The sequence below is a fragment of the Acipenser ruthenus genome, chromosome 9 (genome assembly GCF_902713425.1).
Source record: "Acipenser ruthenus chromosome 9, fAciRut3.2 maternal haplotype, whole genome shotgun sequence".
NCBI lineage: Eukaryota > Metazoa > Chordata > Actinopteri > Acipenseriformes > Acipenseridae > Acipenser > Acipenser ruthenus.
In genome coordinates this window covers 45,722,990-45,746,998 of record NC_081197.1, presented here as the reverse complement: position 1 = coordinate 45,746,998, position 24,009 = coordinate 45,722,990, and the positions used below count along the sequence as shown (strand labels likewise).

The window sequence follows — 24,009 nt, the reverse complement described above, 5'->3', positions numbered from 1 at the left end:
TTTCCGGCTCTCCTTTTACATGCCTGCATCTGACTGGAATATATATTTCTTTCTGTTCAGTTTCCACCTCCTGGGCGATATGGAAAAAGGGCAGGATACCCTCTCCCTTCTATTCTAACTGTGTGATGTCATACTTTGATCCGCAAGATCAGAGAAAACCCTATTAAAAAAAATGAACACAGCAGATGCATTGTTCCAGTCAATTCACCGTCAAGGAAAAAAAAACAAAACATGTGATTATATAGACAAAGATTCTGTATACTACTGGCTGCAGGGCATTGTGGCCACCTGACAATACTAAAACAAAGCACTTTACAGTATACTTACAGAAGGGGATACACACAGGGGGCCAATGTAATACAATGGGATATGAAAAGAAAGAGAGCGGTCTTGATTTTAGACGTTATGTTGCTGTATTACCAAATCATTATAATATATATATATAATACATCTTACTATAGCTTTCAATACATTTTAATAGTAAATAAATACAGACTAAATAGACATGCATTGGTGCATTGTCTGTTTGCACTTCTATAACAAGAGTTTCATACAGAAGTCATTTGAATATAGTCAGCAGTAGAACAGAGACTGTTTTCATAGTGAGTGGAACGTTATAGATTGAGAATTCCCCAGTGCCACTGATGTCATGCACAGTGAATCAAGTTAGAGATAACCGATACAATTCAGGAGCCTGGCGCATGATCACCTAATGCACAGTGCTTGCACGCAGCTCTGCAAGTGCAAGACTGCGAAAATGAAGCCCCTTCAGCCAAACAAGACATGGATAGTGCACGGTTTACTGATTTCTGTCAGATGAGACTACTTGAAATGCATGCATTTTTAATTAATTTCATATAGTAATACACTGCCTCCTAATTAACTGTAGGCAGTAATTACTAAAAATAAAAATCGAATTATTTATGTGGCAGCGGATAGACATATAATCGTCTTCTGACCTGGTAATCCTGCGCACCCAATTGTTCTGTTTGAGATTCAGAAGATTTTTACTGATTTTTTTTTCACACACAGTGTTGCCCACTGAAGCGTGTAACATGTAACATGACTTTAAATTCAGTAGGTGCAGTACTTGTGTGTTTTAGTGCAACACGAGTTTGTTTAACACAGTGTTGTAGTACTGAGCCAAGTTAACTTAAACAGAGCATTCATAGCGAATCAATGCAGACAAGCTCCTTTTCCATTCCGCCATCAATTTTACCCCAACATTTTAAACTGAGAAATTAATTATTTGCACTATTTTCCCCATGAACACTGATAAATCAGGTCAGAAAAAATAAAAACATAACAAAACAGGCAGTCTTGTTGTCTAAAATATCAACTTTATTATCAACGTCCAAGACCAAGTCAGGGAGCTTACTGGCCTTCAGGGTGTCTGTGGGACGCACATGTGACCCATATATTAGCTCAGGCTGCTCAACCCTGTAGCAGATTATTATCACTCACACTCAGCAGCAGGCATATATTCAAAAACAGAGATAAAAAGGAAAGTGTAAGGATTAAAACCTCATCTACTCATTTAGGGACCAATGTATACTCTTTTTATAATTCATGAGAAAAGATTATAGATACTCTCCTAATGCTGGATCTCTTAGTCAAAGACTAGACTGTGTCAACATGTAGGTTTTGCAGCCCTTGACATGGCACCTGGTATGACTAATATTATTGGCTGTAGGTGAGTGGTTGTGGTGTTTGCATTGTAATTGGTTGCCCATCTGCTGTGACCTTCTGATTAGCAGAACAGACTACTAAAATCCCACATAGTGTGGATATAGGGGGTATTTCGACGCAGCTCTACATGTAGAGTAGGGTATTCGAAACAGGACAGTGCTACCAGCTGAAACAATAAAAGAACAGAATGCCTTTGGAACCTTGCTAGGGGAAAAGCCTAGCATGGAAAATATGACTAGCAGCAGTACAAACCAGGGGAACAGGTTTTTTTCAGTTTGAACAAAATGTCCCTTCTGGTTACACTATTTCCATGCGAGCTGATTTAAGTAGAAATATTTGATGAACAGTTTCTTGCCTCATGTTGGCATTCCATCTGTCCTCTCTCTGTTTGATTGTTATGTTTTCTAAACTTTCTTTTCACCTTCACCTTTCTTTGCCACAGCATTTTACAGGTCAGACAAAGTCCCATAACCCCTAACACAGGACATGAATGGGGAGAAGAAGCGAAGTACCAAGTATGCACCAAGATATATCAGTAAGATACAGTAAGATATATGTGGCATTTATTACATCCAATAAGGGCAGGGGGACAGGCCAGTGGTTATACTCTGGAATTTCTGAGCTTGAGGCCACAAAGGTGCGTTCAAATTCAGAATTTTAAAAAGTCACCAGGTAGTGAATCTAAACACCAAGAACATTACATTCAATAAGATAACTCTGAAACTGAGTACCAAACTGCTCAGTAATTTATTCCACTGGACAAACACAAAGCCACACAGCTGCTTTGCTTATTCATCTAGGAGTTTTGTCAACTTTGTGATGAAATATTGAGGTTAGCAGAAGACAAGGGGTCTGCTGGTTGTATCTAACTGGCTTCAACATCACTTGATTGCATGATTGTTGTCCTTGAAACATATTACAGTAGCCATCAACTAAATGATGCAGGTAGACAGATTTGGTAGTGTACTGCCTAACAAAGCACACTTGAGTGTTGTTTTAATCTCATTGTATCTTAGATCTGGAACAGGATTAATGCTGGTGAATAATAATAGTAATACAGTAGTAAGAGTAATCGATCATTTCAGCTCAACTGTTTGCTGCATTTGTGGTAGATGATACATAAACCAAATGTCATGGAGAAAAGGGTTTTAGAGCAGGTGTTGTATGTATGTAGAGCAAGAGCTTTGTAACTTATGATCTCTTTCGATGGCCTCATTTTTTACCATGTATGGGAGATCTAGATAAAAAAAACATATTTACACTTGAGATCGAACTACCGAAATAATCAACTGCCAAATAGAAGTCACCAGTGGGAAAATATAGAATTCAGCATTACAGATAATATAGAATTCAGCATTACAGATAACGTCACTGCCACTTTTCTAGAATACTGAATGAATACAGGTGTCTCTTACACCTTCCTATAAGTCAAACTATTTTAACCTTTGCTGGGCAAGCAGCATCCACTAAAATCCCTAACAATGTTGAGACTTGCCCCTTCTATGAAGTCTTTTAAGGTTATATTAAAAAATCAACTCAAAGTGAAATATGAATGCTGATCCTTTTACAGTGTATTGTTACTTGTTTGCTATGCTGCCACTGAAAGAAGATGTTACAGTGCATGCATCTCAATGGACCCTGCCTTGTCTTGAGATTCCCTGTTCCTTGGCCTGGGTCTGCCTTATCACATTGAACCTCTACCTCAACTTGGTAAAGGAAATGAAAACAGATCGCTTTGAAATGTGAGTATCCAGATAGGAGCTAACCCTGCTCATTCATTTCACATGTATCTGCTGTTTGGACTGTGATCAGGGTACACATTTTAATTTGCTACTTGTAAGTTATGCATTATGTTAACGTAAGCAGGTACTTTATTATGAACTGAGATGGGTAACATATACTTTTTGACTGGTAGAAAACTAACAGAACCATTACATTTTACTTTGGTGTGTGCGATGTACAGTACAAGTGCTACAAGCGATCCGTTTAAAATAATGCTCTGCAGGAAGCCATGTCAAAGGGATTTTTGATTGCGTTATAATTGCCTTACCGAGGGACGGATTCAGTAGTGTGGAGAATGCCAAGTCATCAAGAGGCTGCGGAGCCCAGATTCAGCCTTTCTGTGCTCTGTTGAATCATTAAATAGCAGTTAATTCAGGAGATAATGGAAGGGCTGCTGACTCTTGACCCCTCATTTGGAACCTTTCACGGACATTATTAGCTCGATGCACTGGAAAATCAGGCTTTTCAGCTCGTTTAAGCCTCTAGGTGCTAGTTTTGGATTTAAGTCAAATGAGGGGGTGGTACAGCTTAGTGATGAAAACAGACTGGGATCCAGTAGGTCCTGGTTCTGATTTCAGGCTTTTTCACAGACTCACTGTGTATATAATCCTTCAACATCGAACCAAGCAGCAGCAATAATCTAATGCTCTTGAAAGCTTCCTGCATCTGCAGCATCAATTTGTGTATTGATTGTTCATGTTTTGCATTAGTTACGGGGATTCAAGTATTATTCCTAGTGCAGCGGGATGCATTGGGGGTAGTAGAAGTAGCCTTTCCACTTTGAAAAAAGGGTTAATCCTACCCTTGTAAAATGTTACTGCAGCTTAAAGCATATGCAATTGAAAACCATCAGTAGTTCTGGTTAAGCATTGTATAAACATGGAGACTGCAATGTTAGCATGTTAGTCTACCATGCTACACTTTTATTAGGATACCCAGCTGTAGTCTGTCTGCGTAGGATTATTGGGTTTTGTTAGGGTTAATGAAAACAGTTTACATTGCACTGCTCTTTCCTGTATTGGGCTCTCTTCAGGTGCCAGGCAGTTTGAGCTATCCTGACATAAAGAAAGCATGTTTCAGTACTCCTTTGTTTAGTTTGGGTGGCAGCCAAGGCATTCTCTAATCGCGCTCGTTTATTACAGTGAGCTCTGCAAAGAGACTAGATTCATAAATTCTGGTTTAATGACATCTTGGTGCCTGTGCCAAAAGTCCACAAGGTTTAAACCTTATAAGGCCAGGCCGAGTCTGTATAACGAAAGGCCTGTCTGCTGAATTGTTTGCAGAGCTGATTGTTCCTGGTCCCAGGGGTATCCCCGCTCTTTTACAGTACAGTACAGCACTGGCTTCTGTCAACCTTATCTGTCCCTCTCCCACCTACAATTCCATACAAAGTAGGAAATCACTTCAAGCGCTGTTTGTCTTAAAATATTTACAAAGCTTGTACAAAAGGGTGCTTGTGTATTATATATATTTTTTATTCCACTTTTCTTTTTAGATTTTCTAGTCTTAATTTATATCCAAGAACAGTCATTTGGAATCTGGGTATACATAAACCTGTCATCTTGTATAGATACTCTACATACCATGATATACAAATGGTAATTCCTATTCCCATGATACCGATTTTGTGTTTAAAGTCGTAGCAGGGAAAGCATGCTATATGTGTGATATATGTTCCTGATGCTGGAGACTTTTCCCTTTTAGAGCACTGTGCCTAATGCTTCTTACCATTGATATGCTGCACACGTAGGCGATGCATGCCGGGAGGTATTTGCTGATTGACGGCACTTTATTGTTGTTGATTGGTTTCCGGACAGACAACTATCGGCATGTCAGAAGTGGTTAGGGGTTAAGGGGCTCAATGCACCTGGTGCTCTGCCTTTACAGATTGTCAGGCTGGTTTGATTATTTTGCAGAGAGCCAGGGATTGTGAGCTGGAATGTATATAATGATTGTGCTACCCTGAGTGTCAGGCTTGTCGAGGCTCGGGCATGTTATCCAGCTCTAACTTTTAATCTTGGCTCAGACTGACACAGATTTGTGTTTTACCTCCTATTTGGCCCAGATAATTTTGCCAAGATCCTCATTATTTATTAGCTGCATAAAGAATCTTAAACTGTGTGCGCTCACAACTCCGGCCCAGTTATGCATCAGCATGTTCCACCTGGCCTTCTACACCGAAAGATTATAAATGGATTTAATTAAAACCTGTTTTAAAATGGAGACTAGAATAAAATAGGAATTTAAAAGTGTTGCTGGGGGTTGTAGCAATTTCTTACACTGTCAAATAGTGATAAATGACTTCTAATGTGTTTTTTTTTCTTTTGGTTTGTTGTCCCTAGACTCTTTAGTCATGAAAACAGAATGAGCTAGCAGCACGTGTGCCCGTTTTTTAACTTAGAATAAATAGGGTGTGCAAAATTACAGAATTTTCTCACCCACGTACCACTCGTGTTTTCAAATTCTTATTTTGTTTTTCACCCTTGAAACTTATTTTAAAGTTTGAGCTCAGCATTCTTTATAGCAGTATTTTTCCTATTAAAGACTATTTGAAGATGCTTCTAGTTCGTTCCCCACATGGGCTTTTTGCATTACCAGTGTGAGACTAAAGGTAATAGAGTGAGACTATTTTGATTATTAGTCTCAGATTCAACACCTATGAAAGCTTCCCTGCTGACAACAATTTCAATGTGTGCGCCTTAATTATACTACCATTAAGTTAATCTGTTTTGAACTTTAAGTTGACAACACACATCCCCTGACTGATAACATTCCCATAGCTTCAGTGAGAAACTTGCATGGCACCTCACATGGAAATTAATAATTATCTCGATTCCTCCAGTCGTGTCGTAGTTTTTTAATCAATCTGTGTCTTCACAACAATATCAGTAAAGGAAGAAATTATATGGTTTAGTTGTCGTTGTTCTTGTGTTGCAGAACCCCCTGCAGTGTTTGCAAGAAACACATATTTTATCTTTGTTGTGTCCTGTGTTGGCCATATCGGAGAAATCCATTTTGTTTTGCTGTAAATCACCCATGGAATACATTTCTCACCTTTTACTAACGTTTATCTAATACACATTGTAGTGCATTCAGATAAAGCTCCCTCCTGAAACATTGCTGACCCTCTAACTGAAATGAGTGACGTATTGTTCGAACAGAAAACAAGCATTGTTACAGGGGTTGAGAAATGTATTCTGCAGTTCAATGTTCTGCTATGATATGGACAACACAAAATACAGCAAAGTTTCTTGAAAACACTGCAGTCTTTATTGGCACAGGGTCGGAATTGGAAATCAGTATTTCTAGGGTTAGCTCCCCCTGTTTTAAAGAATGGTAAGAAGAATGGTAGAGGATAGTAATGTGCAGATCCGGAGGGAGAGAAGGCATGCTTTGGATTTCTCTGCTGGTTAAAATTCCCTGAGCCTAGTGGCTGTGTGTGCTGAGTGTATAGCCCCTTTCTAGAAATCAGCTGTACTTCTAAATTCATTGAGCTAATTTGATAGCTGGCAAGGTCCCCTCCTCTGATCTACCCCACTGCAGTAAATGCAGTACGCTTCAATTGCAGGCCCTCGGGTGTACTGCCACGCTGTGTGCACCACAGTTTAGGATAAGAGTGCAGGGCAGAGGACTATGATGAAGATTAATTTCCACCCTGTACGATCACTAAGCAGCTAGCAGTTAAAAACGTATTTGTAAATGTATCATTTTATCATCCACTTCAATGCTCATCCGTCCATCCCTCTGTGCAATATTACATTTATATAGAGAAACACTTATCCAGTTATGCTGAAACTTGTATTTTTTTGGATTTAGATTAATTTTGAGCCTAGCAGTCGGTGCGCTGTGCTGGGTGTGTATAGGTGTCATTAACCACTGTACTTTGTTACACACACTTCTCACAAACAGGAAATGTTTATACTCTGATGTCAGTGTAGTTGAAAGCGCAGATTGTAGCATCTGATCTGTTTTTTTTTTTTTTTTTTTAAAGGTCAATTAAGCATATTTTTAAACATTTATATTGTTATACATGTTAAAACAAGCTAGATGTAAAAATGATGTGCTATACACTAATTTAAAAGTATATGTTCTTTTAAATATAGAAAATTCACTGATAGACATAAGCCAAAATGTTTCTCTATTAGTTTTACCTTTAGAATTTACGACAGGATGAAATACGACAATTATTTCAAATCGGTTAACAGAAATGTTACAAAATATTGATTTAGAAAAAGAACATTCAAGATAATTCAGCAAATGTGGCAGAGCGCCTTTATTTATTGAAAAACTGTGCATGTTTTAAAATCAAAGGCTTTTTTTATGCAGACTGCTATAATTAAGCCCATAATTGCTCTGGGTGGGGCAGATTAAAAAATAAATAAATAAATAACCAAAAAAAAAGTCGGGGTAAGAGTATAGCATGATGGTCTGTAATTTGTCTTAGCATTCTATCTGAACACAAAACTTGTCACAGCCTATTTGTTCATGTGGGCAGAATCGCTTTTGTTCCGAGCAGCCAGCTTTTGTCTGCACATGTGAAGCAGGCAGGCTCGCACAGCTGCTCTGTATAACTAAGAGGGGAAGGTGCTGGAAGGTGTGATCTGATGCTTTCCTTCTGAAGAGCCAGCCGCTGCCAATACACAGTGCTGTTAACACCAACAATCCTTCAGCTGCAGTAGTAATATTTCTGAGCTGCATAGGGGAAGCAGCATGCTTTGTGTTCAAACTGCCCTTGGTAACTGCGCATGAATTCTCAAATAAAGCTTTTCACATCGCATCCAGTTACTGTGCTTGGGTTCAGAGCTAGTGCAGAGCCCTGAGCAATGGCTGAGTGCCCCTGGATGCTGTGGACTGTGTTAGCACACGGTCCTCCGGCACAGAAATGCTTTTGTTTGCTGATGGCCGTGGATCAGGCTGCAGTGGGTCTTCAGTAGCTAACATTTCAGGGGTACCAAAGAGAACCACTTATGTTTTCAGATATTGCACTTGTTTGTAAAGTTAATTGCTGGCAACTTCTTACGTATATTTTTAAAGCACTGAAATGATCTGTCCTCTGTAGACTAGGGTTGGAACAATAATCGATTATCGTGATATTATCGATAATGTTTTTGCATCGATAATTGTATTGCGTTGTAAAATAATTATCGATAATCAATTTATCGTCCGTTACCCACTATAATATGCTTGTGTGTAACAGTAACTCTGCATTGAAGCAGTAAGACAGGACTTAACTGTGCGTGAGGCGTAACACGTGATCTGTGCTCACTGCGTAGTGGGAAGTTGTAACATGTGATGTAAGATTCACCGAGTAAAGGCAAACGTTTGAGCTAATGGCGATGGCAACTGCAGAAACTACCAAACCTTCCGAAAAGATTTTAGAAAAAAGAAACAGCATCAGTCCTGTGTGGCAGTTTTTTGGAGTGACAGAAAGTGATCCGCAAGGTAATAAGCCCGTCTGTAGGCAGTGTGGAAAAGCTGATATTTTTGAGTCGCAATTTATAATTTTTTTTTTTTTTTTTTTTTTTTTTTAAAAACACTTTTTTTTAATAAGTAGCCTATATTTCAAAAGTTGAAAAGCTACCAAACAAACATTTGGTTATATTATTTGTGCTTTTTAGTAACCAACCATTGTTTCATAACTTTTATTAAAGATGCTGGTCTTTTTGAAAATTGTCTAGTTTTATTTCTTCTAAACTCGTAGAGGCAGTTGTCATATTGCTTAAGTATATATAGCTTTAAATTTGATAAATTCCAAGACATTTTACATATGTTATTTTTTCAGCCGATAATCATGATTATCGTGATAATTTACGGCCGATAATTGATAACTGAAAATGTCATTATCGTCCAACCCTACTGTAGACCCTAATGAGGTCATGTAAATGAAGTGACCTGCAGATGATTGCTGCCGCGTTGTATAGAATGCCATGACATTGCGCTGATGTGCAGAAGAAAAAAGGTCATTCCTAGTAGTCTGCTTAGATAACTTCATAACTCGCTGATGTTCTCTGCATTTTATTCATGGGTTGATAGTACAGAAAAGGGGAAAGGAAAACAAACAAGTGGAACTGTAAACTTGGAATACGAATGTTTTGTAGGCAACCATTGATGCAAAAAACAATTCAATTAACTTTTAGCTGGAAAACAGGTTTTTAAAGAAAAAATATAAATTTGTGCAATAACCAGAATAAACTGTGGACAAGTTGGTTTTGTTTATGGCAGGCTTTTCCTAAAACCTTTTTACCCAGATAAAAATGTATTTAATTGAGACTAGACAGCAAATATATTTTCGGTTAGTTAGGGATGGATGGTCATTTTATTGAAAAAAACAAAACAATAAACTCATTTGTCTGTGCCTCTTGGGGTGGGGGGGGGGGGGGGGGGGGGCTGTAATAAATTAATGTAATAAACACAGCAAATATGTAGTAACCTCTATATAAATTAATGCACATTCATGGTATGTTTCCTAAATCAAAAGACCCCACATTTGTTCTTTGAAATGCACCCCACATTTGTTCTTTGAAAACTAAAAATATAGGAGAAAAGTTAATTGAATTGGTCCTCACAACTCCTGGGTACATAAATATCCCTAATGCCCACACCTGGAGGCGATGACGTGAGAACTAAGTGCTCTTGGTCATTCTAAGCAGAAACAAACAGGGTTAGTATACAAGCCATTGTAATTTTACAAGTTGACCAGTTGGTGTGAATAGTTACACCTCTCCATGCTTCAGCGGATGTCTGAAAGAAGGGTCTATATAATTGATCTAAACTGTGGTGCATCCAAATACACCTCTGATACTTTAGAATGTGTGTATCTATCAGTCTGGAACAAGAGAAGAGTGATTTAAGAGACGGTGGTACTGTATCTGCCCATTTTTAGATCAATTGAACAGACTTAGAGAGGCATGTTTAATTAATATAACCATTTGAATAGGGGCATAGGACACTCCTAGTGTTTGCATACTTTTACAGTGACTTTACTAAAAAAGACCCCAATGCACTGTTAGAGATGTTGGTATTCAGTTAAAATCAATGCAGTGCCACTTCACCATAGTCATACCCCTGTGATTAATTCCTATAAATCAAACTCCCTGACACACGAAGTGATGCCTAAAACAATCACGCTTACTTTTGCTAATCACTTGCTGAAAACATATGTAACATATGTACAGTACCTGTGAAATTTGATTTGAATTGATTTTATATCCGTGAACAAGTAATTACCACCAGTCTTATAAACCCGTGTTTGCATCAAATACAGTTCAGTAATCTGTCGTGTATCTGCCCGTCACATATCCGCCCTAACCGTTTATCCACCAAGATTAAGCTTGTTAGTTTATTATTGAACAGAGAAGATTAGTTCAGAGATTGTAGATCCCACCAAAGTTTTCGTGCAATGTGCTTTGTGCGCTGCCATTGCTGGTCGTGCCACATGAGCTGTTCAGTGTGTTGATATGTAAATAAATCCTGTTCGCCTGCGGGGCATGTCAGCTTCATCCTCTGTCTTGATCTCCTGTCTGTCACTCAGCAGCGAATGCACGCATCCACATGGCAGATGGCTACTCTGTCACAAGCATTAATACCCTGTATCTTTCTAAACAAGGGATTTAGGGGAGCTCCCTAATAAAAGAATCTCAAAACAATAATTGTGTGAATATAGTAATTGTTACAGCTGTGTATAATGGTATTTAAAGCAGGATTCATTTATATCACTTTTTACATATCCGCCCTTACTCTGGTCCCACAGCAGTCGGATATTCGACAGACTACTGTATTACTGATGGGGCTGGTAATAAAAGATGCAAGCAGCTGATATAATCCTGGGGATGTGTTTTCCCCGAGACAGAGCCTTCCAGAGTGACATCTAAATTGATCATCTTGAGAGAGCGCTGCAGATGAGAACTATCTAATCGATGGGGAGGTCTATTGGAATAGAGATATTGATGCCTGCTAAAGAACAGAGCTGTGGAGAGCTCACAGAAGCAGCAGAAGCACTGTTTTTCTGCTCCATCAGCTCTTGCAAACAAGCGTGTACAATTTCAGTGCTGTTCCTGCAGTCCTGCCTGTGGAAACAAGCTGTTCTTCGGGAGCTGGGGAGCAGAGAAGCAGCGCTTGAGGGGCTTGGTCTAAGTTTGTAAGGTAGCGTGAAAAATTGCCTTGCTACAGCCTTACTGAAAGGGTTTCAGTTCTGGGTGGTCTAGTTTATATACTATTCATCATATACCTCATGTGACCTTCTCTTAGGGTTTTAACCAGGGCTCTGTATAGAATATGACCCTCAGAAAATAACAGCCCTTGAGATTAGACAAATGTTTTGACTAGTGCCTTCAGTGATCTCAGAATTTATGATTGAGTGTTTTAAGTTGTGGACTGTAATAGACATTTACCTAATTTTCTTATTTCCCGCCATCTTGTGAACTGCCCCCATAGTAACAATGAAATTCAATTAGAAATACGAATCCAGGGAGAGCTACAAACTTTAGGAGTAACTAGCTTCAAATGTCTTCAGAATCATGTGGGTTCTGCTGCTACAGCTATGGCCAAAGGTTTTGCATCACGTATAAATTTTGGATTTAAACATAATTAAAAAAAAAAAAAAAACACTATGTGAACATAATTTAGATCTTTTATTTAGCATCATGTAATCAAAGAAACTACAAAATGTTATCACAAAAGTCTACCAGAAGCCATAATAGTAGTACTGTATTTTATGTTGGATTTCGAAATGTCAAATTTTTTAATTTGTCAGTTTTTCGTTCTTGTTTCAAGTATATGGAAAACTAGAAAGCGATATATAAATGAATATGTTAACGTAACATTATTCAGCAGGTTTTATTCCACTTTATAAAGCAAAATTTGTTAATTCTATAGGGGGATGCAAAACTTTTCACCATAGCTGTACCTCTCTTCGTCTTTTCCAGAGTTCCCTATTCCTATCCCCCAAGGAATGTCTGCCAGAGTACATATTTCTCATTATTTCTTGGCTGAGAATACCAGTACCACATGATCCCTGTCACAGGAATAGAGATTTAGCATGTATTGCGCTGCAGAATGAGCAGAAAGATTATGCTGATATAACTCCCTGAGTCTGCCAGTGACAACTGAGAGATGCAGTTTGGCCTGTAGCTGAAGCCCTATAGTTGCCAGGATGCTGTGTACTGTTGGGGGTTCACAGTAGCGGCCTGTTGTGGTCTCTGTTCTGCTCACAGCTCAGGACGGCAACAGGCCTGCTCACGACAGCGGCTCATTAATCCACTGATCTACCCCAGCCCAGACCTCGTCATCTCCTCAGAGAGATGCAGAGGAAATTGATTTCCTGACAACCTTCAGTTTTCACATAACACTTAGAGTCTGGCAGGTCTGACAGCTGCTAATTTTTGTATTTACAAGGCCGGGAAGGGGAACGCAGGAGGCGTTCCTCAGTCACAGTGCTGTCTGACACAACGTCTTCGTGAGAGGTGCGCAGTGTGGGGCTGCGTTCACATTGCTTTCTTCTGTGTTGTGGGCTGAAGTCAGCCTTGAATTAACCAGTGAACTGACCTAGACAGCCTTGAGAAACAGATCGAACCTTTTTTAACTGTTCTTCGTGCTTCATGCATTTGACCTTTAACGTAGTAATTATGCACATCAGTAGATTCATTTTGTTACACTGTAAAGTTGCTGGAATATACTGTATGTTGTATTTTTAACTATGATAGTATGCCACAAAATGGCTATAGAAGATACAATAAAAATCTAAGTAAAATGGATGTCGCCAGAGAGAGGGATATAGTGGAGATGTCAATTCTAGAGAAATGCTGACTCAATTGTAATGAAACTTGGTTAGGACATTCTTTAGCACAAGTTGTTATACCAGCATTTGCAAAAAGAGGCATAACAGTGGGTGCATGTTGAGCAGGTGCCACATGAGCAAGAACAGTCATGTTGGTAGGCTGCTCCAATACATCGGTCATCACAGGGTAAAAGCAATGGCAAAACAAAGGGAAAGTGGTCTCCAAGGAAGGCAACTGTCACAGACGGACAGAGGTAACGTAAGTGAGAGGCTTATCCAGTCTGAAATATTAACAATTGAATGACTTAATGTGCTTTGAGACACCTTCCAGCACCTTATGGAGTCCATCTCATGTCTACTACATATAGTATGCCTGATCCTGTTACATAATATGAAAAAACATTTTTTGGCCTTTCATTTGATATGTTGCATGCATGCAGTACAAACTAGCCAGTTGTTAAACATACATAAATCAAAACAGTCGAAAACAGGCGGAAATCGGGCTGTGTGTAAAGAGTTAAATAAAAAAAGAAATGGAGCGCTGGTTAAAAAGAAAAGCACCTTTTTCTTCTGCTGCTTTCAAAAACTTCACGGCAGGCAATGGCAAAAACAATGGAGAGTGCTCTGTCTCCGTGATGAACAGCTGTAGGTCTCCTGAAAGCAGCTTATTTTAAAGCAATACCAGTGTGAATGATGATGCAGTAATATATATATATATATAATTTTTATATGCAAGTGCCTTTTCTTTTGCCATTCCCCCCTAAAATTTTGGACCCAACCCCCCCCCCCCCCCCCCCCCATAGGTGGGAAATCCCCCCAGCACACAAAAATGAAATTCAAGCCCTGATTTACTCTTCAGGACTGGGATATAAACAAAACAGAGTTGTGCAGCAGTTCATAAAAAGTTCAAAGCACTGGTTTGTTTACAAATAGTAGCAGTGACAGGCCAAACATTGCAGTTCTTTTTGATCAAAGGTTTGATTAAAAGGTATCCAGCAGTACCGTTCTAGCACCTGGACAGAATGATCAAGTCACTGTTGGCTTGACAGGATCACCAGTCTGAATCCTTATGATTTTATATTTAGGGTTTCTGATTTTTGGGTTTAACTGGTAAACGATAAAACATAATACCAATACAAAAAAAATTTGAAATCAGAGTGTATATCCAATAAACACTGGTAAAACACTGGAAATGGGTACTCAATTCACGTTGACTAGACCCCTTTCCCAGTGCAGTTGGCCAATGTCCCTCCTTCCTGACATGTATCTCGCATTGATTCGTTCTGAATACTTTAAACCCACCCCAACGACTAAGTGGCAGCAAATTCCTACATTTCTATTGGAGGATTGTAACACTCTTGCGAGATTTAAAACGAGATTACAATTAGAAGTTATTGCTCACAAGATTTAAAGCTTGTGGAATTTAAGACAGAATTGCAAATTGTGGTGAAATGTAAAAAAGAAAATGCCTAAACACACAAAAACCCCAGAAGAATATGCCCGTAACCATAAGGATTTCATTATGGAAGACAGCAAAGGAAAGAAGGTACAATTGAAGTACTGTTGAGTTACTATACATATTGTGACAGAAAAAAACGGCCAAGAATTTTGGAAAGTAACCTAAAACAATAATTTCATACAGTATATAAAAATCAAAAGCCTTAAAAAAACGATTTACAAAAATAAGCACCGAAAAATGAAATTAATAAAAACAGAAGCCCTATTTGTATTGTAGAGTGTACACCATATGACCTTGATATCATTATTCATTTTGTTCACCATTACTGGGAAACATGAAACAGTTTTATTACCCAGTTACGTATGGTAACATTTTATCTGCAGTGTCATCCTGTGTACAAAACAGTTTATTTTAAACATATAAAAATTCAGCTCCACATTGATTGGGTAATGAGCACAAACAATTGATTTTAATATACAGCACATTGTGCATTTTAAATAGCAACAATAATTTCCTCAAATTCTGTCGCACCTTCTGGCCTACCTCAAAATACTATATGTATATATATATATATATATATATATATATATAGTTTATTTCCAATTCATTGATAAGATATGAATTTAAATCAATTTGTGTGTTTCTAAAAACAAACCAGGCAAGTAACCCTTGTCAGTGTCTCTCGTTGTTTGTTTATTTGGTCTTTGACGGGCTGACATTCTGATCCATGGTGTGTGTGTGTGATCCTGGGCCTGCGCTCTGTCTGCTACTCCCTGCTGTGTGGTTCCGCTGTGCCTGGTTTCCCCTCTGGCAGCCAGCGATGCGGGACTGCACCTGCCAGGGCTGCAGAGTGTGGGAGGAATGCTGAGCTCTGCCCCCTGGCTGATCTCACAGGCTGGAGAGCAGCCAAGCACAGCTCCGAGGGGGCTGATCAGACCATGCTCTGCTCAGTTCAGTTTTTTTTTTTTTCTTCAACCTTCACGTGGTGGATATCGGGCTTTCCTGCACAGCTCAGTGGAGGGATCATTAGGAGATCACTCTTTCTTCACATGTCTTAAGGGACAGTCGCTTCCTATCAGCAATAGGCCTGCTTTCAGAAAGAGAGAACGTGTGTAAGCACCAGGGGCAAAAACCAAACAAGCGCATACAAAGCATGTTTTTAGTCCCACACTATTGAAGGGGAATCGTGCATTTGTTTCATCTGATTATGGTTTGGTATTTTAAAGTAAACCCCAGGCCACTTAAAAAAAAAAAAAGTGGATGAGAAATCCAAGTTATCAGCACAATATCTTTGCAAGAATGATGCAGGTTATTTTAGTTTTTTAATTACATCATAAAGATTTTAGCTTTCAGAGATGTATCCTTTTAATATTTTAATCCATACATCCATGCAAACCTGTTAAGAGTACAGATAGACTGCACTAATATGTAAATATCATCTGCTGCTGAAATGTGTGGTAGAATAGGTGCTGCATTCTTTTCTTACTTTCAAGCCTGAGTGGTTTCTCGTGGGACATTGCAAAGCGAAGGAAATTCCACACAGCATTAAATAAAATACTGCAGACAGACACAGCTTCAGTGCAGGTCGTGGATATTGTGTTTGCTGTTTTATATTTTAGATGATCTTAGTAGTACTTTTTTTTCAAGGTATACAGAAAGAAAAGAAATGTAGGGGGCTGTTTTAACAACAACGTGAAGATTACATGCACAGTATATAGCACCTTTCATGCCGAACCATCCCATGGGCTGTACAATAGCAAAGAAATCCAAAGCTAAAACAATAAAAGAAACAAACGATTTTAATGACCTATGCCAGTGGGTTTCAGACTTTTAGTCGCATTTAATGTTGTCCCACTCCACCGACATAAAATGGAAAATATAGTTGTGCAATTGAAACCTAAAATGATATGCTTATTCGTATTCCTGTCTGTTGTGATTTCAGCTTCTTCCTCCTGTATTGGATGACTGCCCTCTTTTGGTATCAAAAACTTTTTTTTTTTTTAAACATGAATACAAAAGTCGAATACACAGTGTTCTGTGTGTAGAACCACAAAATAAATGACTTTCTTCAGCTAATTAATTACCTCTGTTTCTTTACTTTTTTTTCAGACTGTACCATCTCATGGCCTGGGGGTGCCTTTTGTGATGTCGTGTCTCCCCCTCTTCAGAGACTACTACGGCCCAGCCGCTGTTTGGTGGTAAGAGTCCAAACACAGGGTTTAATATAATGCTGATTCTGTGCGCTGAAAGAATTTGCGGGAGTTAAAAGGGCGCTTGGCACCAGTAAAATGCCAGTAAAATGCTTTCCTGAGATGAGGGCCGATTACTCACAAAGCTCGCTCAGCTAGCTCTTTGTGCTCTTTAAGCAGAAAACACAGGAATTACAGTGTCAATGGAGGGTAATTACCCACTGTGTTGCATCATTCTGGAAAGCACACAACAAAATAAATATTCAGCTTCTAATGAAACCATTCAACTAACAACACAGGGATTTGTGAGATCTTTTTAATGTATTTCTCTCGGTTAGAGAAAGGCAACATTAAGTACCGACTGAGGCAAGTTGTTGTATAACATGGACATTTTGCAAGTTTTAAACTTTTGATATTGTTGTCCACAATTTAAAGCTATTTTTTGCAATTACTCAAAATACAGTGCTGAATTAAATTAAATGTGTTAAGGTACTGTGACCCGAGTTCAAGATTAGCTCTTGAGCTGTAGTTGCCAGATTCTCTTTCACCACAGACACTGACTAGATTAGCATAGTGTAGCTGTTTGAGGCAACACCAACAAGTGAACAGCTATTGCGAATTATGGTTATTTTTGCTCTTACAACTTTACAGACGTGTTGCTGATCTAGCATGTGTTCCACAGATCTGTGGTGAAAGAGAACTTGCCAACTAGCACTGAAGAGCTGCTCCTCAAAATCACCCCCAGACACGATTAAAACACAGAAATATCTAAAAGAACCACTTATAAACTTTGGGTTCCTCCCCTGCATGGACTGAAGGAACAGAGCTGCATTTTTTTACTTCCTTTTTTAAAATCCCCCTTGCATATGTGGAACAGCCCATATCTTTTACTTTTTACAGTTTAATACAATTTTAAGAGGAAAATATGAAAATTAACAGAACGTGCAACTATATTTTGTTTATGACGGTACAAAATTAGATTATCATTATAGCACAGTGCAAAAGAGAGCATTCTAATATGTGCCCTGGGACACACTCTAAAACTACAAAAAAATAATATATTATAATACAGTATTATAAAATTATAACATAAACCCAGATTAGAACAATTCACAGTGGCCCATTAAAAGTTCAGCTCAGGGGTGAATTTTTCTGTGATCATCTGACTACTTCTCTCCAGAAATGGGTTTTGATTTTTTACATGCTTTAAGCTGTTGTGTAAGGAAAATCCAGGCTGGGGCTGTATTTTTGGTAGTCTTACAGATTTCCCTGAGATTAATAGATTTGGAAAGGGAAGACAGCAGTTGGGATTTAAACGCATTAAGAAATAAACTAGTTTAAGAAATGTTTTTTTATGTATATACCGTCAAGGTGCTGAAAAGAGTCAATCAAAAACAATCCATTAGCTCAGAGGAGATTAATGTTTTTATTAATGAGAAGTTTCCACAAGAGCCAGACTCTTAAATTTATCCCGGCAGAAAACGTTTCTGCGGGAGTGCAATGATAAAAACCCTTCAAAACCCTAATAACTTCAACAAACAGGTATATAACGCCACACCAAGGCATCTTTCAAGCATTTATTAAAGCTGCCTAGTGAGCAAGGTTAACTATTGAAAGCTAATCAAGACTGAACTTTCCAAATTTCAGTAAACAATTTAATGACGTAAGTCATAACACAGGCAGTGTATGTGGGCACTAAAGCATATCCTGGCAATTTATGAAGCAAGATGTCCTAGGTGACATTTCTAAGCAGTTTTCACCTTATGAGTAGTTCAGGCCTCAACATCTTGAGTCACATAGTGAAAATTGCTTTAAAATGAGCTGCTTGAAATGTTGCCTTGTCTTATATTGTCAGACAGTAACTACTTCCAGGAAGCAGTGACAGTTTTTTTCAGTTTCTACTTACTAGATAACAAAACCGGCAGTCAGGGATGAAAAAATGACTTGCAGTGAGTAGAGGTTTGAGCCACCTTTTAAAAGATAGTAAAGCATAATAATAAACGTGGTAAACCATTGTAATCTCTGGGAAATGCAGAGTATAACTGGGAAAAGCTGGGCAAACCTGCCAGGGTAAACTTTTAGAAGGGCCATCCCAGGCCTTACTGTGAGCTCAGTAAGTCACACCTGAACTTGGTTGTCTGTGTTAGTTTAAGTTCACAGTGAAAGCTGGAGTGGACCGAACTGTCATGGGAGTCTTATTTACACCTCTGCAATTTGAAGAGGTATTTCTTTATTTTTACAAAAAAACGCATGGGCATTGTTTTCCTTAGAACTTTGAAATGAAAACTAAACCACCCCCTGTAGTTTAGACGCTTCGCTAAATGCTGCTGTATTCTTTGGGGCTTTAATTGTGTTTACTGCATCATGCAGACCATTAGCAGAGAGACAAATTAAAACTGTCAGCAGCATATGGTTAGTCACTGAAAGGTGCTTTATCTCTTCCTATGGTCTAGCAATTAGTTTTTGACAATGAGCAGTTATTCTAATAAAAACAGTATTTAAAGGTAGATTTTTCCAAACAAAATTACCTTTATATAGAAACTTTAGGGAAGGCTAATACAAACGATTCTCCAAGGAAAGACTTTTATTATCCTTACACCAAATGGGAGTCGTCAGATAAACACAGAATTCAAGAAGAACAAGAGAAGATTAGTTGAACAAAAACAAGTTAAGACCAGTACCTTTGGAAGCAGGCAGTAGTATTTAATTTCAAAATATTATTTATTTATTATAAAATGTAGTTCTGTTAGTGTGAGTGGTTATTAGTACAAAACAGTAGTTTTATGTACTAATAGATACATTCTTTTCAGTGCTAACAAACAGTAACTAGAATATTAATCAAATAGGTATTTATTTTATTTTATAGTAGTATTGTTGCCTTTTCTCTTCATTTTATAACATACCTTACTAGTCGATGATGTGTTCATTATAAACGCAGATTATGTATTTGCACAAAAGCTCAATTGTTTGGCCTTAAACACTCCTGAAGTCAAGTTCTCAGTTCTTGGTTAAGCACCAATAGATTCAGCTTGGAAAACAAAAAACTTTGCTGTGGCCTTTTTCTACTGTTATTCCGCATTCCCCAGTCTGTGTACTGTCTACTTTAAGTTGTCCTCAGTTTCACCAACTAGATCCTTAAGGACCCAGTGACCTAGAACTGTGAACCCCTGGACACGTTAGATCATTTCTAAGTACTTTATCTGACGCTTTTAGGAGCCTGTGTCAACTAGATGAAATGGTCTTTGCTTGTAACAAAAAACATGTCCTGGAATGGCCAACAAGCCTACCTAAATCATTCTTTCAGCAACTATACATACATATACAGACGTGCTCAAATTTGTTGGTACCACTCCACAAAAAACGAAGAATGCACAATTTACTCTGAAATAACTTGAAACTGACAAAAGTAATTGGCATCCACCATTGTTTATTCCATATTTAATAGAAATCAGACTTTGCTTTTGATTTTTTATCCAACATAATATTGTAAATAATAAAACAAATGAAAATGGCATGGACAAAAATGATGGGACCGCTAACCTAATATTTTGTTGCACAACCTTTAGAGGCAATCACTGCACTCAAACGTTTTCTGTAGCTCTCAATGAGACTTCTGCACCTGTTAACAGGTAGTCTGGCCCACTCTTCCTGAGCAAACTGCTCCAGCTGTCTCAGGTTTGATGGGTGCCTTCTCCAGACTGCAAGTTTCAGCTCTTTCCATAGATGTTCGATAGGATTCAGATCAGGACTCATAGAAGGCCACTTCAGAATAGTCCAATGTTTTGTTCTTATCCATTCTTGGGTGCTTTTAGCTGTGTGTTTTGGGTCATTATCCTGTTGGAGGACCCATGACCTGCGACTGAGACAGAGCTTTCTGACACTGGGCAGTACGTTTCGCTCCAGAATGCCTTGATAGTCTTGAGATTTCATTCTTTCTGAACATAGAGCTGATGTGACTTGCCAAAAAGCTCCAGTTTTGACTCATCTGTCCAAAGGACATTCTCCAAGAAGGATTGTGGCTTGTCAATATGCATTTTAGCAAATTCCAGTCTGGTTTTTTTATGTTTTTTCAAAAGTGGAGTCCTCCTGGGTCTTCTTCCATGGAGCCCACTTTTGCTCAAAAAGCGACGGATGGTGCGATCAGAAACTGATGTACCTTCACCTTGGAGTTCAGCTTGTATCTTTTTGGCAGTTATCCTTGGTTCTTTTTCTACCATTCGCACTATCCTTCTGTTCAATCTGGGGTCGATTTTCCTCTTGCGGCCGCGCCCAGGGAGGTTGACTACAGTTCCATGGACCTTAAACTTCTTAATAATATTTGCAACTGTTGTCACAGGAACATCAAGCTGCTTGGAGATGGTCTTGTAGACTTTACCTTTACCATTCTTGTCTATTATTTTCTTTCTGATCTCCTCAGACAGCTCTCTCCTTTGCTTTCTCTGGTCCATGTTCAGTGTGGTGCACACAATGATACCAAACAGCACAGTGACTACTTTTCTCCATTTAAATAGGCTGAATGACTGACTACAAGATTGGAGACATGTGTGATACTAATTAAAGAAACTAATTAGTTTGAAATATCACTATAATCCAATTATTTATTATCTTTTCTAAGGGGTACCAACAAATGTGTCCAGGCCATTTTAGAATATCTTTGTAGAATAAGCAATAATTCATCTCTTTTCACAGCTTCTTTGCTTTATTCTATGACATACCAAAGGAATGCAAGTATACATGATAAAATAGCTTTTAATTTCATCACTTTTCAGGAGGAATGAAGCATTATTTCAATGAGCTGTAAGGGTACCAACAAATTTGAGCACGTCTGTATATATATATATATATATATATATATATATATATATATATATATATATATATATATATATATATATATATAATATTGCCTTTTACTGCTAAGTTTCAGGGAACAGAAACATATACACTTGGTTACCTATCTTTTAGTTGTTGAACCACCTTCTGTTAATAAAATAAACATTTCAAGTTGATGTTTCATAAGAAGACTTCAGCAAAGAAAGAGAGTGAGAGATTAGAAGAAAGCTGTGGAGAGAAGAGAGTTCAAATTGGTCCACACAGGACTGGTGCAGTGGGAGATTTTGTCTCAATAAGAAAGATCTTGCAAGGAATGTGACTGACTGCAAACCCAGGAGAGGTCTGAAAAGTCTTTGCCAGGAATACTGTGTCTCTCTGTCTACTGGCAGAGCACACAGTTGAGGAAGTCTTCTTTCTGACAAGAAGTCCTTCATGGTTGTGTATTAATAGCTTCAGCTGTGTGCCAATTCCCAGTATAGTAAAACCTCCCTTTCTTTTCACAGCTGGATAACAGATGATCACATAGCCTGGAGATTTGGCATGTAAGTACCCTTGTCGAATCTAAGCCCAGACAGAGGCTGGCTTGCATCTAGTTCATCAAGATACTGAACTGATTACAGAAAAGTTGGAATCACATGTGTTATGTAGCACATGCTTTTGCTCAAATGAGCAGCCCATCACATGCATTCAGTGAGCAGCCCATCACATTAATTCAATGAGTAGCCCATCACATGAATTCAATGAGCAGCCCATCACATTAATTCTCAATCTGCTATACAACAAGCATCCCTGGCATTCTGTCGTATGTAAAAGAGCTGCATCTCCCTGTTAATCAGTTTGTCACAATAGGCAGAACACTGAATCTGACAGGCTGTGATAGAGAGCAGTAGTCATTGAGGTCAAGTTTCTATCCTGCTGCATTTGACAATCAACAGTTCCACCTGCAGAGCACCTGACAAAGACAGCTTCAGTCCGGACTTTCTGTGCTGTTTTGCAGACATTTGTGACTAGAGGTGATCAAGCAGTTTTTTTGATGGAACCACAGGAGAACAACTATTTAAATAAAAAAAAAGAAACTGAAAGATGCTAAGCACATTTTCTGAGACAAATAAAATAATTGTAATCATTTAAAACTAGCAAATGATACAGTGTTCCCCTTTTATAGCGCTGTGGTCTGGTAAGAGCCATAAGTAAGAGGCCGTGCAATTTGAGTTCTGTCTTATAACACACGTGCTAGTATAATGGCATTATGGGGCCAGTGTTCAGCGGTGTAAAGGGCCGCCTTACTTTTGAGAATGCACTGAATAACGGCTCCTTCCTTCAGCTAAGTTGTTTTCTTGCTAGTTGTATATTGTTACAGTTGTTTTAATCTTAATCTGCCTTTTCCACTTTCAAAATTGTTACTTAATTAATGCTTTTCATGCACAGAAAAATCTTTCTTCTTTGCACCCTAGCTGATCTTTAAGTGGTGTGTGGTTTTGAATGTCCGGCCCCCAATTGTTTGAACCCCTGGATTAATGAGTTGAGCTGTAAGTGTGAGGTGTACAGCTAGATCACTTTGTGTGGTGAGCTTTTCCAGCGCTGCAAGTTCTGCATCATTTGTTAAAACCTCAGAGGGCCTCTCTAGGAGACAACTGAACTGAATGTGTTGAGTGTGTCTCAGCTGCGGACTCGCTGTATGGGAAATCTTACAGAGGACAATGGGATATTTGTGGCTTGATTAAAAGTGACCTTTTAAATGTAGCAAAGACTACAGTGGGCTGCGCAGTGGGTAAACAGTACAGCACTGTGCAGTACAGTATACATATTGTTATGCATTTTTGGTTTTTATCGTACAAACTATTTCCTGGGAATTTTTCCGAGTTTATTTTACAAATATAAAAATGAGGATAAAATCGGTAAAAAAAAAAAAAGTTTTTAATTAAAACATCTGTTGAAAATCGAGGAAAACATTTTCAGTATACACACTTTACATGTAGAATATGATGCATAGCAGTTCTGGTTTCTGATTAAGTTTAATGTCACTGGCATGTATGGTGAGCAGAATCTGTGCAAGTTTGGGCAATCGCTCTGCTGACGGAAATAGTATCTGCAGTGTGGCATTATTTAGGGATACATGTATCGTATGCCGTTTAAGTAGAAATCAGCTCAGGAGATGCAACTTTAAACCTGTTGCAAAACCCAACCCCACTGACTGAATCCTTACCTGAAACTAGTCAAGTTTCTTCAGAAGCTGAATAACCAGAAACAGCCAAGGCACCACCCTCTCTAAGTAGGTGTGA

The 24,009-nt window shown here is 38.5% G+C and overlaps 1 protein-coding gene across 2 annotated transcripts in view; it reads left to right on the top strand.

Moving 5' to 3' along the window:
• The window catches only part of LOC117405095 (cyclic AMP receptor 3-like), a 110,090-nt gene that overhangs the window by 29,106 nt on the left and 56,975 nt on the right, over positions 1–24,009 (top strand). For both annotated transcript variants that reach the window (XM_059030088.1, XM_059030089.1), the window contains 2 exons: positions 16,815–16,903; positions 22,231–22,269. In XM_059030088.1, coding sequence (XP_058886071.1) covers positions 16,815–16,903; positions 22,231–22,269 — 128 coding nt within the window. The remainder of the gene's footprint in view (positions 1–16,814; positions 16,904–22,230; positions 22,270–24,009) is intronic.